Source organism: Panthera pardus, unplaced genomic scaffold (genome assembly GCF_024362965.1).
Source record: "Panthera pardus isolate Hobbes unplaced genomic scaffold, ASM2436296v1 HiC_scaffold_7, whole genome shotgun sequence".
Taxonomy (NCBI): Eukaryota; Metazoa; Chordata; class Mammalia; order Carnivora; family Felidae; genus Panthera; species Panthera pardus.
In genome coordinates, this window is record NW_026527002.1 from 73,832,069 (window position 1) to 73,850,357 (window position 18,289).

Sequence of the window (18,289 nt, forward strand, 5' to 3'; positions counted from 1 at the left end):
ATGCCACCATCCTTCTCCAGGACTTTCGTAACAGCCCCCCAACCGGCTCCCTGCACCCGCACCCCCTGCGGTCTATGAGGACCACAGTGGCCAGAGCTATCCCTTCACACTAGGTCCGATCCTGTCACCCCCACCTCCTACTCAAAGCCCTCCGGTGGCCTCAGCTCCTGCAGAGGAAGTCATAGTCCTTGAAAGACCACCACCCGATGCAGACCCCTATTCACTCTGTGACCCCACCTCCTGCTACCCACCTTGCTCTCTCCGCTTAATCCCAACTGACGGCTTTGGTGTTCCCCAGCTATGCCAAGCACGCTCCCATCTTAGTGTTTTGACACTGGCTGTTCCCTCTTCCAGAAGGTTCTCCAGATAACTCGTCGCCTCACCTCCTTCAGGGTCTGCTTCTTCAGAGAACTTGCTTGACCCCTCAGGTGGAAAGGGCAGCCGTATCCCGAACGTTCTCTCTCTCTTCCTTATCCTACCCCCCGCCCCATCTTCCGCATTCACACCCCTTGATGTGTTAAATATTTGTTTATCTACTGTATTTCTTCCTCAACTAGACTGCGAGGCCCACGAGCACTGAGACTTTATCTGTTTTGCTTTCTGCTTTATCTCCAGTGCCTAGGAAAGTGGTCCACAGTAAGGGCTCAACGACTCTTGATTAGATCGAAAGGACACCAGTGGGGAGACCCCACTGTGTGCCAGAATCTAACCTAGGAGCCTTCAAGGAAATAGTTCATCCTCAAACAACCCTATGAAGCAGGGATCATCATCCATTGTCTATTATTTATTCAGACAAGAACGCGGCTCAGAGAGAGCAGAACGCAAATCCAGATCTAACTCCAGAGTCGTCCTCTTCCTGTTCCGGCCGGGAAAAGCCGGGTCTTCCCTCCAAGGGCTTCTCACCGGCCGAGGGTGGTGGGTACTCGTGTGTACACAAACACGGCTGGCACCAGGGCTGTGAGGTGCAGACGGCTTTGCACTTTCACCTGCATTCTTGCAGTAGCCCAGCCATGACCTTGGGAGGTAGATGCCCACGAACTGGTATTTAACACCATTTCGTCGAGGAAGCGGCTTCCAGAGATCATCACATGAGTCATGGGCAAAGCCGGGTCTCCACTGCAGATCCTTTGGCTCCCAATGGGGTGCTTTGCTCACCACCCCACGTGCGCTAAACCCAGGGACGGCGAGTGCATCGGCACCCCCTGTTATACCCTCCCAGACACCATCGGAGCCCCGAGGAGTCCTCGGAAGCCTGGCCAACACAGGACGGCGACACTAGTGCGGACACACGAGTGGGAACCTGGCCACCAGCTGCCCTTTCTACACAGTATTGAAAACACCCTGCCCGTGAGCGCCCCTGTGTTGCCTTCCCTCGTGACCCTCATTCAGATTGGGTTTGTAGGTTTCTCCATTCCCCCCCCGCCAGAAGGTTCCATAGTACCTGGGACCAGCTATCCCAGGATGGCACATTCCAGAGGGCCTCAATCTCAGCGATTCCTTCTCCTGAATCCTTCCGAGTCAGCCCCGCTTCTCCCGCCCATCTGTGCTGAGAAGCAGAACGCTGCAGAAAACCACCACAGCCTAGAGCAGGTGTCCAGCGCATTTCCCCAACACAGAGATCCGTTTGTTTCTGTCGTGCGACACTCAGAGAGGTCACCTACTATGTGCCAGATGCTGTGCTGGGTATTTGGAGCATAAACACGCATTAAATCCCTGCCCTCAAGGAGCTCGCAGTCAGGTAAGGAGACAGAAAATGAGCAAAAGTGAATGATTAAAATACAGTTTGATACACACTCTATGGAGAGGGGACGAGGGGGTTGCTGGACCCACAGTGGCATCTCCAGCAGGAGGATCACAATGACGAAGGAGCTGACCAGGACCCCATCCCCCAGGCCAGCTGTCAGCGGGCGGGGGGAGCATCCTGGATGTCCACAGAATATAAGCAGGAGCATTTGGGTACCCCAGAACCTGAGCCGCAGGTTCCCCATCTGTAAAATTGGGAGATTATTACTCAAGACCCTCATTAAGTTGTTGAATGAAACCATATACACAGCCGTGTCTGGCAAATAGTATGTGCTCAATAAACATTAGTTTTGCCCTGAATTCTTCAACTGTATTACCGTGATTAGTGCCCAAAGCTATTGTCCCCGATGCAGAGAATTATCCAGGGAAAGCAAGGATACAAAGGACGTACAGCCGCTGAATCACCTCGCCTGACCCAAGCCGGTTTTCCAAATCGTGGCAGACGCACACACGCACTTTTTCCTTATGCCAGCCCTGCATTCATACCATCCAGAGCCCAACCCACAAACACACACCGTCCGGCTTCCCCGGGGAAGTCACAGGAGTGGTAGGCGTCCCTCCCGCCCCAAATGAGCCCCTGGACCCACCCATCACTTCAGCAGAGACCCACCAAATCCCGCAGACCAAGGAGGGTGGGTGGGCAGGGCTTCCAGCAAGTCTGTGTGAGAATCCTCACCCACCTACCACCCCAGGCCAGCTACGGTCCACACAGCGTCCCAATGACACCAGCAAAGTTAACAACATACCCGTGGAGCATCACGGCTGCCTGAGATGCCTGGAAAGGCTCCGCTCTCCGAGAATGATCTTATTTTCTGAAGTCGCAGCTTTCTGTTGAAATTCATCAGCCGCTGTGGTAGGGATTTTTCCCTTCTTTTTTCTCTCTTTCTCTCTCTGTGTCTCTCTCTAACTGGTGAAATTGACAGTCTGCCTACATTAACCGGGCATTAATTTGCATGATCAAAAGCAGATTTGTTCCAAGATGCACTGTTCTGCCTTCCCCTCCAAGCACAAGCATCTCCAAGGAAGGCGAGAAAAATCCTGAAACAGCGCCGCCACCGTGCCCTGAGCTTGGGCAGGAGCTGGCCCCGTCCAGGAGCAGGTGGAGTGGGGGCCCTTCGGGGAGTGGGGAGGGGAAGGCAGCCCGTCTGAGAGTTGGAAGCAGCACGAGGCGCTGGCACCAGCCCCAGCACAGGAAAATCAAGCCTTTGGTGACAGATTATAGCAGGGGGAGCATTCAAGAGTCCCAACGAGTGCACACCATTTCCAGTAAGAGGCCCTCGGGCAGGTGGGTGTTAGGGTCTGGACTCGGGCATGGCGGGGGCCCCGTGGAGAGCCCATGACCTGGAATCAGAAAAATGGGTCTCGATTCTTGGTTTCGGTCACGCAATTCAGGCAAGTTGCTTAGCCAGCCTGAGCTGCTCTGTCTTTATCCTTCAGTGGGAGCAGTGAGAGCAGCCCTGCCTGCCTCCTGCAGTGCGATCAGGGGGGGCTTCTAGGCAGAGGAGACAGCTCCCAACACCAGGGAGCCCCGTTCGGGTCCTGGGCTCCGGACCGCCCTGCAGCACCGTAAGCCCTCCGCTGCGGTGCCGCAGCCCCCAGGCTCACACAGGGCGCCTTGTCTGAGTGTCCTGAAACCCTGCCAGGTGGGATTACCAGGCTCGGTTCAGAGAAAGCTGGAGATCGGCGGGGTTGGCTTGTCCCCCATGAAAGAGTAAAAATACTTTATGATCGCATTAGTGAAGATGAATGTGAGCCATGCTGGATTCATTATTACAAATTCATTATTATTACATTTCTTTCTTTCTTCTGGTCTTAAACTGAAAGGAACATTTTTTTTTTCCATAGGCCCCTAAAGTTATGGTGGGTGGGCCCTGGGCACTAGGCCTGCTCTGCCTGATGGAGAAGTTGGCTCCTTGTCCCTTAACATCCACAGCACGTGGAAGAGGCAGGAACGCCCCTGCATGAATTCATGCACACGTCCAATGTATGCTTATTAAGGGGCTCTCTTCTAGGCCCTGGGGGAAAGGCGTCACCCCAACAGATAAAGCTCCCAGCTTGTAGGGTTCACATTCCGGGCAGAGGACACAGACAATGATGGCTGAGCAAATACATTAAGAATTTCAGATCTTGAGGCGCCTAGGGTGGTTCAGTCGGTTGAGTATCTGACTCTTGATTTCAACTCAGGTCATGATCCCAGGGTCGTGGGATTGAGCCCCACCTCAGGCTCCATGCTGAGTTGGAGCCTACTTAAGGTTCTCTCTCTGTCTCCCTCTGCCCCTTTCCCCCACTCATGCTCTCTCTCTCTCTCTTTCTAAAATAAAAAAATATATGTATTTAAAAGAATTTCAGATCTTGAAAAGTGCTGAAGAGAATAGAAACATGAATCCAAGGTTCCTTGGCAGGGAGGACTGAGACCTGAATGATGAGACGGGGCCAGCTCTGGGGAGAGCTGGGTGAAGAGTTAGTGCAAAGGCCCTGTGGCAGAGATCTGGAGGACATAGAAGGCTGGAGGGCTAGGATCTCCCTCTGTGGATCACAGAGGGAGGGGCAGCAACAGAAGTTGGATATGTTGGAGGTGACCCATTAGATGAGATCTTGTAGGCATCAGGAGAGTGATTCTGTCCTACTTTCAGTAGGCAGTCACTGGAAGGTGTTTTTTTTTTTTTTTTTTTAATTTTTATTTATCTTAAGGGAGGGGGGAAGGGCAGAGAGAGAGAGGGAGACACAGAATCCGAAGCAGGCTGACAGCTCAGAGACAAATGTGGGGCTCAGACTTACGGACCACGAGATCATGACCTGAGCCAAAGTCGGACGCTCAACCCACTGAGCCACCCAGGCGCCCCTGGAACGTTTTAAGCTAGGGAGTGGTTATATTGATTTATTTTCTTTTAAAAGAACATTCTGGCAACTCTAATGAAAACGGACTATGGAGAGGTAACAAAGTAGAGACCAGATCAGCCTGGGTTAGGAAGCCCAGGAAGCAAGCTAATAAGTCAAATGAGAATGATAGGCATGGCAATGATGAGAAATAACCAGGTTTGGGATAAACCTTGGATGGGCAGTTGGGCATACACGGTGGGAGTTCAGGCGAGAGGTCATTGCTGTAGATACAGGTTTGGAAGGAAACCAGGAAAATTTGATGTCACAAAAGCCAAGAAAAGCGTGTTTCTGAAAGGAAGGTCAAGGGTCGGATGTCATTGAGCGGAGGTCAGAGGTCGGGCTGCTGGACGGGACAGGACTTGGGTCCCCAGGGACATGGATGGGGGCCATCCCAGGGGGTGAGGGGAAGGGATTGCTGACCGGATCTGGGAGCGTGGCGGGTGAGGACGTGACCACGGTGCCTCCCACGCCTTCTGCACCAGGATGCAAACCCTTTACCAGTTTTCATGGGGTGGTTTGCTCACCGATGAGTTGCCTCCTCAGCTTTACCAGCTCTGTTCCATGGCGAGAACCGTGCCGTGTTCGTTTGGATCCTCCGCTGCTGGCCCAGGAGGCCTTGAATTTATATCCATTAAATGAGCAAAGGAATATCTGTCTCCGTCTACCTCTGAGCTCTAGAGAATTCTGGGGGGGGGGGGGCATCCATTAATTCATTCCTCTATCCCTGCAGACTTGCAAGAATCAGGTGACCTCTGACAGACTGCCTATTTTTCCTTTGGAAATTCTATTCTGGGTCTCTTCTTCTCAAACCTATGATGCCATAACCATGCTGCATGACTCCAAGAGTAACCAGTGTACCAAAATTAATTAAGGACCTTCTGTGTACCCTTCTCCCCGAATCCCCACCTGCCACAGATAGTGTTGGTGTTTCTGCTCCAGGATGGGGTAGAAGCTGATGAGGGAATGAGCAAAGATAGGGCAGGAGGAGTGGACAGGACAGTGGTTAAGACGTACTAGGATTAGGGTGCAGTAGCATGTTGGGGGAGGGGAGAATAAGGGGGGGGTCAGCTAGCGTGTCTCTTTTCAGCTGTTGGTCTTGGTGATTGAGGACAGAAAAAGCACAGGGAAAGGGTCTGGAGGTAAGGAAGAACATGTGTAGACAATGGAGTTAAACTGTGCTCACACAGAGTTCCAGGGACCCGAGAGATTCCCAGGAGGTGGGAGATACTTGGATATGCGGGGCTGAAGTGCAGGCTGGAGAGAGAGTTAGGAACCATTAACCTACCGGTCATTATCAAAGCAAAGGGAAGAACCAGTGCTGCCTCTCAGCCTGCCTGGACGGAAGGGGAAGGGAAGAGGGCAGGGATGGCAGCTGGGGGACCTCAGCAAGTGGAAGTGGGCAGGACAGCAGAAGTGTTCCAGAAAGGAGCCTGGAGCAGAGCGGTTTCCGGAAACGGAGACGGGAGGATCCCTGAGTGGAGGAGGGAAGAGAACCAGGACGGCAATGGTGAATGAGGGCAGCGTTGGCCCGGGTGGGTCGAGGGGCACCATCAGTGGCCCTGGAGACGGTGGCCCGGTGGGGACAGGGCAGGAGCCAGATGGCTGTGGGGTAAAGACTAAAGGGACTCTCCTGCTGAGTGTGCGCCCTGGGGGCGGGGCATACAGACAGAGACCATCCTTGGCAGGGACGTCCCTCGGCATTTAGCCCTCGGTGGGGGTGGAGTCGTGGAGAGCTACACCTTGAAGGTCCTACGAGAGGGGATTTGCCCAGTGACGCCACCGAAGAAGTGGAGGAGGGCATCCCGGGGGCCCTGGGCAGCGAGGCCCCAGCCCCAGAGGAAGGAGGTGTTGCCTGGTCCAAGAAGAGGGGCGGGATTCAGGGAGGGCTCCAGAGGGCCATCTCTCTCCGCATCAGAGCCCTGGGGGTGTGGGGAGATCTCTGAAGATCACCTTGGGTTTTGCAGCCGCATCAAGGGATTGGCGTGGCAGGAGAAGGGGCCAGTAGGAAGCAGTGGCTAGTGAGCTCCTTACTGGCCCAGAGAACAGGGGGCTCCGACTCAAAGGCCCCTGGCAGCTGGCTGTTCTGCCTCTCCCGGACACAGACCCCCATCCCTGGCGGGCGGCACCTGCAAACCGCAACAGAGGGCCCTTCTCCCGGTCCCTCCTGAAGCAAAAGCAGGTGGGGCCACACCAGCCACTCCGCCCTCCATTCCCTCCCTCTGTCTCATCTCTGGCTCCCCTGCCCTCATCCACTGCACTGGCCACGCTGGCCTCCGCTCCTGCCCGCTCGGCTGCTCACACCCTCACCCTCACCTCCTCAAGTCTCGGCTCCGCTGGCCTGAGGCCCACCCCGATGATCCGATTTGCAATTTCAGCCCTCGCCGTCCGGGACCCCCACCCCCTTTCCTGCCCTGCTGGCCTCGTCTGTGTCATATCCTTTTCACCGCCGAACTTTCTATATTACAAAACCTGTCATGTACCCATCAGGCTCTCCAGCTCAACTGGAAGCCCCCAGAGGGCAGAGAATTTATCTTGTGTTGTTCCCTGATGCATCCCAAATGCTCCTGGCAGGTGCAGGCACTGGGTAGAAATTTGTTGCAGGAATAGTGGATCGAAGGTAAAGGCCCTGCAGCAAAGCAGGTTGACGTCTGTCAACCCTGGAGTGAACATAAGGACATTTATTTTCAGTGATTTACTGGCCAGCCAGTAAATCTCCTCTAGGAGAGAGAGAAGGGAGATGTACTGTCACCTGCGTGTCAGCCGCTTGGTAATCATTCATTCATTTGATTCTAGCATCAGCCCCAGGCCCAGAGAGGAATATTCACTGAGCAGATTTATTGACGGCAGGGAATCTTCCGAGGTCCACACCAGAGCCAGGTTCGAACCCGCGCCTCTCAAACACAGACCCCGTGCTCTGGGGGCTAGGCCACGAGGCATTCTGGACCCTGGGAAGCCCTTCACGGTCTCAGAAGTTTCCTAACAGGCTGGAACTTTTCTGTAGGACATGTTAACGGCAGTCCTTTCAACACACACACACACACACACACACACACACACACACACACACACGGATGATGATGAGCCAGCTCTTGATGGCCCTTAACAGGGCCCAGCCCCTAGCAAACCCGCTTCGGAGGCGGATTGTGCCTGTAATTACAGCTTGTGCAAGTTGGTGCTGGGAGTCACGTGGTGGCCCCCATCCCTCCTGCTGACTCTCTAATTAAACTAGAAACAGCATCTGTGCTTCGGTCCCGGCCAAGAATGAAGAGATGTGGCTCTTGCTGGAAACGGGCCCCTTCGCAGTCCCGCGTGGTCCCAGGGGGCCGGGAGGCCACACGCCATCCGTCTGGAGAATATGACCGGCCAACAAGGCCACGCCCCGGCTAGTCTCAGCCGCCGGCTCAGATCCCCTGAAAATGTGAAAGCAATCACGGTCTCCTGGGCGCACAGACCAGGCCCGTCCCTCCGGCTTCCTAGCCGGGGAGCCGTTTAGACTCTTGTATGTCAGAGGCACTTCTTCCAGCACTGCCAGGGCTTGGTGGTCTGCCACTCTTAAAGGCCGCCTCGTCGTGGAAATCGTTTCCGAAGAGCTCGTGAAGGGGCCGTGCCCTTTAGATGGGGCCAGTCACTCTGCAGCAGGGAAGAGGGGTTGCCGACGGGACCGGCATCGATGTAGCCTCAAAGACATGGGCATCCCTGACCCATCTGGGCGGGACGCAAGGCTGAGTCTACAAACATCTAGCAATAATAGCACACGCTATGCTGAGAAGTGTGGAGGTATCATCTCGTGTAACCACATGACCGTTCCATGAAGAGGGTAGTATCGCTGTGCCCATTTTGCAGAGGAGGAAACAAAGGCACGGGGAGATTAAGTAACTTGCCCAAGGTAAGACCGCTGATAAGTGGCAGGGCTAGCATCCAAGCTCAGGCCTCTCCAACTCTGGGAATTTGAACCCAGGAGGTCGGACTCTGGTGTCTATTTGTAGCTTCGAGCCTGTATTATCTCCACAGAGGCCGGTATCTTCACGAACCGTCTTTCCGACACGTTTACCGAGAACCCACAACTAGGTGCCACGCTGAACACTGTGGGCCCCTTGTGCTGCATGGTAGTTCTGGAGCAGCTGACCAGCAAACACTACCAGCATCCGGGGATTGAGCACAGCATCACGAGGGGGTGCAGAGCCCCTGCCCTAGCCTGGAAACAGGTCAATAATACTCACCTCTGTTGACAGTGTGCCCAGAACTGTGCTAAGCCGCCCTTTCTATGCGTGTTGTGTTGCAATCTGGCAACGATTCCACGCGATTTTCCAATGCACGTGGTGATTTTGATACGTTGGTGAAATACGCATGTTAAATGTTTGGCAATAATGGGAGATACGCGCGTGGGTACTGGTATTTCTGTCATACAATACTCCAAAAACTCAGAAAAGGGCAGAGAATAATATAATGCAGTTTCTCCCCTGAACTGCTAGTAGGTTATGAAGTCAGTTAAAGAGATTGCAGGCAAGATTTTGAGCAGACTGGGTTAGACTAGAATAGAATGGAATGGAAACGATCAGGTCTGTCATATATGGTAAGAGCCAGGAGCATGAGTGTCCTTCATGAACAGTATTTCTGGCCTGTGTGTGTGTGTGTGTGTGTGTGTGTGTGTGTGTGCATGTGTTCTGGTGGATGAAATGTCTTTCTTACTATAGATCATGGTCAAAAATACTTGAGCGCCTGGGTGGCTTAGCTGGTTAAGTGTCTAACTCTTGATTTCAGCTCAGGTCCTGATCTCAGTCATGGGATTGAGCCCCGCGTCAGGCTCTGTGCTGAGTGGAACCTCCTTGGAATTCTCTCTCTCTCTGTGCCTCTCTCTCTGCCTCTCCCCTTCTCTCTCTCTCAAAATAAATAAATAAGTAACTAAATATTTTTGAAAAATACTTGAAAGTCATTGATATAATGAATACTCTTGTATTCTCTATTCATTAAAAAAATTTTTTTTTAACATTTATTCATTTTTGAGAGACTGAGAGAGACCGAGCAGGAGTGGGGGAGGAGCAGAGAGAGAAGGAGACCCAGAATCCAAAGCAGGCTCCAGGCTCTGAGCTGTCAGCACAGAGCCCGACTCGGGGCCCTGAACTCACGAACTGCGAGATCATGACCCGAGCTGAAGTCAGGTGCTTAACCGACGGAGCCACCCGGGCACCCCTTCACTCTTCATTTTTAACAGATATTAATATTTTCCCATATCTGCTTCAGATCTTCTCCCAAGAACCACACATTATAGATAAAATTAAAAGGACGGTGTCTTTGAATGCCTCTCTGCTCTCTATCCCTCACCTCCCCTGAACGGATAGACATGGCCTCGATCAGTTGTTCCACTACTTGGTCCAGCCTCTTCTGGGTGAGCCAGGCTGAGGTCCGCCCCCCAGGATGGGCTGAAAGAATGTCTCAGACAGAAAGGGTTGCTTCCCCATCATGCCCACACCTCAAATTCTAATCACAGGTCCTGTATGCTTGGAAATGTTTACAAAAACAATTTAAACATACCAGGGCGTCTCGATAAGCACAGTTCGCTGTTGACATAAGAGCCTAGAAATATGTAAACACACAGCGTAGGATTGCGCAGGGGCCGAGGGGTCTCAAGAGCTGCATCTCTGACACCCTGCTGCCCCTTGACTTCAGAAATGAGGAGACTGAGTCCCGGGGAGCAGGGAGATGGTCCTCCCAGACGGCCCTGATGCAGAGAGCAGGAAATGTCTGGACAGGGAAGGAAGGAAGGGGGGAGGGAAGAAGGGAAGGAGGATCGGGGCAGGAAAGAGAGAGGAAAAGATACTCGGACAAGCCTCCCCAGAGAGCTGCGTGCCTGCCCCGACCAGTCCGAGAAAACTAGCCCCCACCCCATCCCGCTCAACCTGCTGTTTCCCCTCGTGGCACCAGAACCCTGATAAACTAGAATGATCTGCTTCTTTCCCACCTCCGCCCACCAGAACGTCGGGCCCACGAGAACAGGGAGCTTCATCAGTGCATCCACGGCTGTTCCCCAGGCCGGGCACACAGCTGGGTCTGGAAGAAGAGGCTGTTGCTCTGCGTGAATGCGCAGAAAGCACTCCCCTGCCGACTGATCACGTGACCGGATGAGGCTCACGTTCGCTCTCCTAGCAGAACGGATCACGAGCTGGCTGACGGAGTAAAAGGATGGAGCCCAGGGTGACCCATACCCGCTGGCCATAATGGCTCGCGTTTATGCACACTCACTGGAGTACTGCACGCCTGTTCTCCGTTTCGGTTCATTGTGTCTGTTTCCAGGCTGGGAGAGGCGGGCACGGAGGGCCACGGCCTCCTGTTGGCGGTCACACAGCTAGAGCTGAGATTTGAACCCTGGCGGCCTGGCTCCAACGTGCCTGTGCTTCACACCCTGGCCCAGAGAGAAATTTCTAGAACAAGCTTTGCAGGATACTGACTCCAGACTTTCAGAATCTGATAGGGCGTTTTCTTTCTTTTCTCTCTCTCTTTTTTTAAATTTTTTTTTCTTAAGCAATTTGAGGAAAGTCAAGGCCGGACCAGTAGCAAAACAGCCTTTTACCAGGCGCTGCAGAATTCGCTGGGCGGTGAGGACGCGGATGCCGGGGTCCTGGCGGCTGCAACATGGTACTATTCCCTGGAGCACTCCACTGATGACTATGCCTCCTTCTCCCGAGCCCTGGAGAACGCCACCCGGTAAGCCCGAGGGGACACGGGCTCCTGCCCTCACACTGGTGCCGGCCTCGGTGACGCTCAGGTCACGGATGAGCACTGGACTGTGCCGGGAAGGGACGGCCTGAAGGGTGTTGCTACCCCCTGGCCAGCTAGGTCTCCCCATCTGGGAGTCTGTGGTTTCCAATCTCAGAGTCACTAGCTCAGAATAAAACGTGGCCCTGCCCACTGGGAATCTGGGAACCAGAAAGGCTTTAATTTTCCCTCGAGCAGAGAGCTCAGTTTTCAACCCTGCAGCCAGCAGCTATTTCTGTAGGCCCAGCCCCAGACTGAACTCTAAGAGCTCAACGATGTCCAAGTTCTGGACCCTTGTTGGCTCCTCACCCCGTCAGGACTGGCTCTGATCTGGGTTATTGAGAGAGCTCAAGCAGGACTGGAGTTTAGAAACCCTCGCTTTCGCTCCGACTTTGCCTCTGATGGGCTTTGAAGACATCTGTGCCCTGGGGCAAGAGCTGAGGTGTGAGGCAGGGCTAGTAAACGAGGAGGGTTTCACCAAGGGAATCCAGCCCCCCGCCCCAGCTCAGGCCCTCATTGCCTCCCAGCCAGGCTCAGACAGTGGCCTCCCTGCCTGCCCTCGGCAGTGTCCCCTCCACCGGTGAGAGCTGTGACTCTTTCCCGTAGGCCTGATTCCTGGTCCTGCTCACTACCCCTCTTCTTCAGGAGATGAAGCATGGCTGCCCCATGTGCCCTTCCACACCCCAGTGACCCCACCCCACCGTAGAGCTTTCCTATAAACACTCTGGCTGCCTCCAGACTCCACAAAGGAGTTCATCTCAACAGCCAGAAAAGAGGGGGAGACGAACCCTCTTCACTGAGGGACTTTCATGACTGTTACCAGCCTCAGTTGTCACAAAGTCCCTGCAGGATGGGTCCCCTAGGCCCCATTTCTCAGCTGAGGATATGGCGGGTCAAGAAGATGCCGGGGCCGCTGACTGGGATTCAGAGCCTGGTGGACCCAAGGCCGCCCGAGGTCTGTGGGGTTCTGACCAGGCCCGCCCCCTCTACAGCACGGTGCTTGAGTACCGGCCCACGCACGACCCCACCGTTGTAAGCTGGTGCTTCTGAAACATCTTTCCATCAGCCCCCAGAACAGGAGCAAACGTGAAGCTTGGGGAACCTAGAACAGCGTTCTCAACCTCCTGACGGTTGGCATTTTGAGCTGGATGATTCCTTGCTCTGGGGCCTGTCCCGGGCATTGTGGGATACTTAACCACCTTCCCAGCCCTTCCCCGCCGGATGCCAGTAAGAACCTTTTCATCTCCAGCTGTGACAACCACAACTGTCTCCCAAACATTGTCAAATGTCCCCTGGGCATTGGGGGTGTCTTCAGTTACGCTGGGTATATAGAGTTGCTACATATAACAAAGCTCCCTCCTCTGCCTCATTTGCCCAGGGACTACTTTATCACCTGTCCTGTGATCGACATGGCCAGGCACTGGGCCAGGAGAGCCCGAGGAAACGTCTTCATGTACCACGCTCCCAAAAGCTATGGCCACAGCAGGTAAGGTTCACCGGCCAGCACCCGCTCTGTGGCCGCACAGGGAGTCTGGTAGGGCTCCAGGTCCATTGTGTGACCCACAGGGGAGACTGAGGTGCAAGTCGTGGCTCCGTGACATCAGTCATGTCGTTTGGCGTCTGAAAAATGAGTGTATTAGTAATGGCCACGTCCTCTCACAGTATTGCTGGAAGGGTGAACAAAATAACAGATATAAGAGGCCCTTTGGAGTTCCGACATTAGCTGTTGATGGGTTGACCTGGCTTGGGGGAGGAGGCTTTATCAACCCTACACACTTAGGCCTCTGAAACCTGAGCACTCACTTTCACTTAAGAAAATGGTATCCCCCATTTTTTTGTGTGCAACAAAGGAAAGTCCTGTTTGCCTCTAATCTGTACGCCATTCCTACTCTCAAAATATACTTAATATATTTCAATGTACTTTATAATGAAAGTCTCAGGTGCAACAAAATAATCCCCATGGAAAAAGGAAATAATAAGCGAGTGAAAGAAAGCCCATGATAAGTGAAGGGGCAACCAGTGGGCACAGAATATAGCCCTGCCTGTTCCAGAAGCCAAGGACAAGATTTAAAAAGAAAGAACAGGGGCGCCTGCATGGCTCAGTCGGTTAAGTGTCTGCTTCTTGATCTTGGCTCAGGTCATGATCTCACGGTTCGGGAGATCGAGCCCCATGTTGGGCTCTGTGCTGGGCCAGCCGTCCAGGTTGAGCATTTGCAGATAGCAGAAGCTCATGGGGTCGGGTCTCCCAAAGATGCCAGAGTCGTTTTATTTTTTCTGAGAGTGGAAGCCAGGCCTGCCGTGTGGGGCGAGGACATCGATCGCCCACATCAGTCTGTTTTGCAGGCAACAGGAAGATGGGGTGTAAGAAGGCCAACTTTAGAGCTGGGGCTCCTGCCCCACCACTTGTCAGCTGCAAGCTGGGCAGCATCCTTTGTCTTTCTGGTCCTCAGTGTCCTCATCTGCTAAACGAGGCTAATGGTTTCCCCTTTCAGGGTTGGCATTCACAATATCTGGGATATAAATTATCTGGCCAAGTCAGGCCATGTATTCCTTGGCAATGACACCAAGGGAACTCTTACAAACATACACAACTTCTCATTGTAATTGGCAACATCCTTCTAATGGGCTGAATGTGGCCACCGAGAGATGCCAGGTCCCAACCCCGGGGACCTGTAAATGTTGCCTCATAAGGAAAAAGGGGCTTTGCAGATGCGATTACGTTAAAGACCTTGACCCAGAAAAATGATCCTGGATTATCCTGGTGGGTCCTAGCTGTGATCACAAATGTGACTACGAGAGAGGGGCTCGGGAAGATACACAGAAGAGAGGGAGGCAGTGTGACCATGGAGGCAGAAATTGGAGTGAAGCACCCATAAGCTAAGAAACACCAGCCAAGAATCCATGAAACTCCACCAGATTCCAGGCAAGAATCCTCAAGAGCTGCGGGAGCAAGAAATGGCTTCTCCCCAAGAGCCTCCAGGGGAAGCATGTTGACACCTTGATTTCGGCTTCATGAAACGGATTTGGGGCCTCTGGCCCCCAGAACTGTGAGACAGTGAACGTCTGTTGTTTTCAGCCACCATGTCTATGCTGGTTTGTTACAACAGCCATAGGGAACCAATACCGTCCCCCAGACATTCTAGTTTCCCAAAGCACCCATTGTTTGCCTGGTTCCCCCATAGATTATTCAGTTTATATAACACTTCACAAAAGCATCCAGAATCCTAGTGAGGTTGGCAGGGTTGAAACGGCCATTGCTCTTCTACAGATGAAGAGTCTGAGGTTCAAGGAGTTTCACGTGATCTCCCCAAAGACCAGCAGTGGTTGGTTGTAGGGCATTGGCTTACCCATAACTTCTCTGAGACCCTGAACTCTCTTTCCACTAAACCGTGCGGACTTTCTGTTTCTCTGCTTAGAACTGTTTATGATTCCAACCCCTGTCTACTTCCTAGATTCCAGCAGCTGTCCCCACATGGTAGGAAGGAAAGTAAATGGCAGGCTCCTCTGGTAAGGAGGCATTTGGAAGAAGGAACGATGAAGAGAGAGATGGTGTGGGTGGGGATGAAAGTTCCCCTCGTCACCCAGCGGTCACTCATGGCCGGGAGTTGTTTGTAGAATAAGCCTCGATGTGTCTCCCAAATGCCAGGGATCTCGGGATTCGCTCAGTACAGGAGTCTGGTTCTCTGCCGTCCACCCTTTTAAGGCACAGATTACAAGAGAAGACATGATGCTCCTGTAGCAAGCCCATCAGAAGCCTTAAAAGTGTGCACACGCCGTTGGGCTCCGAAATTTACGGTGGCAAACCTAGAAAGGCATCTGCTCCGTGAGGGCAAGATCAGTCAAGACAAAAAGGATCCATGTGATTCGGGCCAGGGGTGATTCGAACCCACCCCTGTTAGTCTCCTACCAGCCATAGTCAAGGTAGCCCATTCCGGTAGCCTCAGGCATTTCTTGGCTTGTAGACGGCCATCTTCCCGCCGTGTGTCTGTGTCCAAATTCCCCCTTTTTATAACAACACCAGTCATATTAGACGGAAGCCCACCCTGTATCTTCATTTTAACTCCGTTATCTCTGTAAAGACCCTATTTTTAACGAAGGCCATATTCTGAGGTCCTAAGATTAGGGCTCCAACATATCTTTTTTTTTTTTTTAAATTCTTTCTAATGTGTACTTATTTTTTAGAGAGACAGAGTGCGAGCGGGGGAGGGACAGACAGAGAGGGAGACACAGAATCCGAAGCAGGCTCCAGGCGCCGAGCTGCCAGCACAGAACCCGACACGGGGCTCGAACTCACGGACCGCGAGATCATGACCTGAGCCGAAGTCGGACGCTCAACCGACTCAGCCACCCAGGCGCCCCTAACGTATCTTTTGTAAGGGGCACAATTCAACCCAGAGCACCACTCTTCTCTCTAAAGTAACAGCCCTGCTCACGAGGCCCCCGGGTAGCAAGGGCCCAGAGCAGCCTGTTCCAGACCCGAGAACAACGCGGACCTTGCAGGAGGGCTCCTTGAACAGACTCTGAATCACATGCCCCTCCGGGGATCCACGGACAGGGCTCCACTATGCTGATCCAAAGACCCCCGCCCCCCGCCCCAGTGAAAGGAGGCCATGCTCGTGAGCCAGACCCTCATGGAGTGCCTCCTGGGTCGTCACAGTCGCTCTGCCTCAGACCCCAGAGACCCTCCTGGCACAGAGTAGTGGGTGCTTCGGAAATCATGTTGGAGCTGATCCAACTCCCTCATTTGACAGGTGGGGAATGAGTCCTTTCCACTCTGGTCTATAGGCTCTTGGGGGCTCAGTTTCGTCATCTGTAAAATGGGAACAGGGAGGGGAGAGAGGTCAGGAGCACTTGACTCCACACTGGGCTCTGTGGAGCCCTGGCTTCAGGGCCCTGGAGGGAGGAGAACAACATTCTCTATACCTTGTAGACTGAGCTGTGAGTAAAGCATCGAGTTTATGCAGTTTAGAGAGGCATGAAACCCACTGGGCTCAGTCACCCGTAAGTGACTTCTGCTCTCACATGCTACCATTTGGGAGGAAAGAGACACTCAGAGCCACTAAAACATTTCACAGAGAGAGCTATTACAATGAGTACAGAGGCAGAAAGTGTCCTGGTGACATCAGGCTCTCTGGGCCACCTGACTTGGTTAGAAGCCCAACGCAAGTCACTTAACCTCCTTGGTGACTCAGTTTCTTCACCTGAGAAATGGGAGTGATCATGGGACCTGCTTCGGAGGGTTACCGTGATCATTAATTTGCACGGAGAATGAGTCAGACAGTAAGTGCTGAGGGTGTTCTATTATTCACACCCATCAGAGAGTGTCCTTGACAACTGTCTGGGTCTGTGTGATCTCTCCCGCCACGGTCACGGGATGGCTCATCGTAGATGCTTAAATCAATGAATGAATCACCAAAACTAGCCCATTTAATCATTGGCAAGTTTCTCCTTTTTGCCTGAAAAGACATCTCTCTCATTCTGTCCTGGAGCTGTCACACCCCTCATTTATTTCTGGCTCAAACCTACAGACTTAAAATATATGTGCTGCCGTGCATTTTCAGCCATCTGTCTTGTACCTCCATTTCTGTGAGCATATATTAGCTTTCCTGGCGTAGCGAGCACACAAAACGCAATAAATTACCACTTTCTTAAGACTCTCGCTAATTGATCACAGCCTGGCATGGTTCTTTAACTGCCCCTGGATTACAGATGAGCTTTTCAGCCCTGAAATTGAGGGCCAAGCTCTGGGAGGAAGGTGTAGTGGATGAGGGAGGGGACAAAGAAACTAAAATGTATCTTGTGAGAAGAAGGTTCCATTTTAAGATTCAGACTGAAAGAATCAGAGAATCCGGAAGATGATTTCATCTGTGTCCTTCATTTTATAGATAAAGAGACAAAAGCCCAAGATAAGGAATTAGGTCCCAGCCCCAGGGCCGATCAGTAGCAGTCTGGACCCAGACCCTGTCTCCTGCCCGCTCTCCAGTTTTGTTTTGTTTTTGTTTTTGTTTTTCAATCGTACCCTTCAACCCAAAGCCTCTTGAGTATCTGCCATGGCTAAATCCACTTACTAGCTGTGTGGCTTTGAGCAAGTTGCTTAACCTCTCTGACCCTCTATGCATCCTCACCTATAGACAGGGAAAGCAAAGTACCTGTCCCATAGCGTGGCTCAAAGGGTTTAGGGGAACAGTGCCTGGATCTGAGATGTGTGTGTGTGTGTGTGTGTGTGTGTGTGTGTGTGTAGTTATGCGGTTGTGTGTATGTGTGCATGTAACACCTGGAAGTTTTGATTTCCAAGGCTGTTAACATGAAGAGGAAACATACCAGCTCTGCTCACTGGGGAGATGTGAGGCCAGTCTCCTCTGTATCTGTAGCTGTCTGTTTCAGGAAGAGGGATTTTCAATGATGACTCTAATCCAGGGTTTCTCAGCTTGGCACCATTGACATTTCGGGCCGGATAATTCCTTGTGGTAACAGGCTGTCCTGTACCTTGTATGGTATTTAGCATCCCCAGCCTCCCTCACTCAATACCAAAAGCACCTCCATGATTGGGACAACCAAAAACGTCTCCAGACATTGGCCAGGGTCCCCTGGGGGGGCAAAATCACCCTCTGCCGAGAACCACTGTTGGACTCCACTAAAATGGGGGTTATTACCAACAGCACCTGAAGGGAAGAGACAATCCCTTCCCCAGACTTGATCGACGCAGGACCCCTCTGCCCACAGACACTGCCCCACTGGAGCCCGTTGAGGCAGACCATGGGTGCACCATGGGAACAGAGCATGGCTGGTGTTTCTGTTACCAGGGTGACCCGAAAGGCTGACAAGCCTCTTTCCCATATTCACGCCAGCAGGG

General features: G+C 52.8%; 2 protein-coding genes across 3 annotated transcripts in view; one reads left to right on the top strand and one right to left on the bottom strand.

Annotated features, from left to right (window-relative positions):
• The window catches only part of TG (thyroglobulin), a 242,962-nt gene that overhangs the window by 210,311 nt on the left and 14,362 nt on the right, over positions 1-18,289 (top strand). Inside the window, exons 38-39 of the mRNA XM_019459811.2 lie at positions 11,204-11,385; positions 12,815-12,922. Of these exons, the coding sequence (XP_019315356.2) occupies positions 11,204-11,385; positions 12,815-12,922 (290 nt within the window). The remainder of the gene's footprint in view (positions 1-11,203; positions 11,386-12,814; positions 12,923-18,289) is intronic.
• Positions 1-18,289, bottom strand: part of SLA (Src like adaptor) — an 89,991-nt gene that overhangs the window by 65,431 nt on the left and 6,271 nt on the right. The window contains exon 1 of one of the 2 annotated variants that reach the window (XM_019459804.2): positions 2,550-2,794. The exons of the other annotated variant lie outside the window; for it this stretch is intronic. The gene's annotated coding sequence lies outside the window, so the exon portion shown is untranslated. Of the gene's footprint in view, positions 1-2,549; positions 2,795-18,289 lie in introns of those variants that run through there. 2 annotated transcript variants of the gene reach the window in all.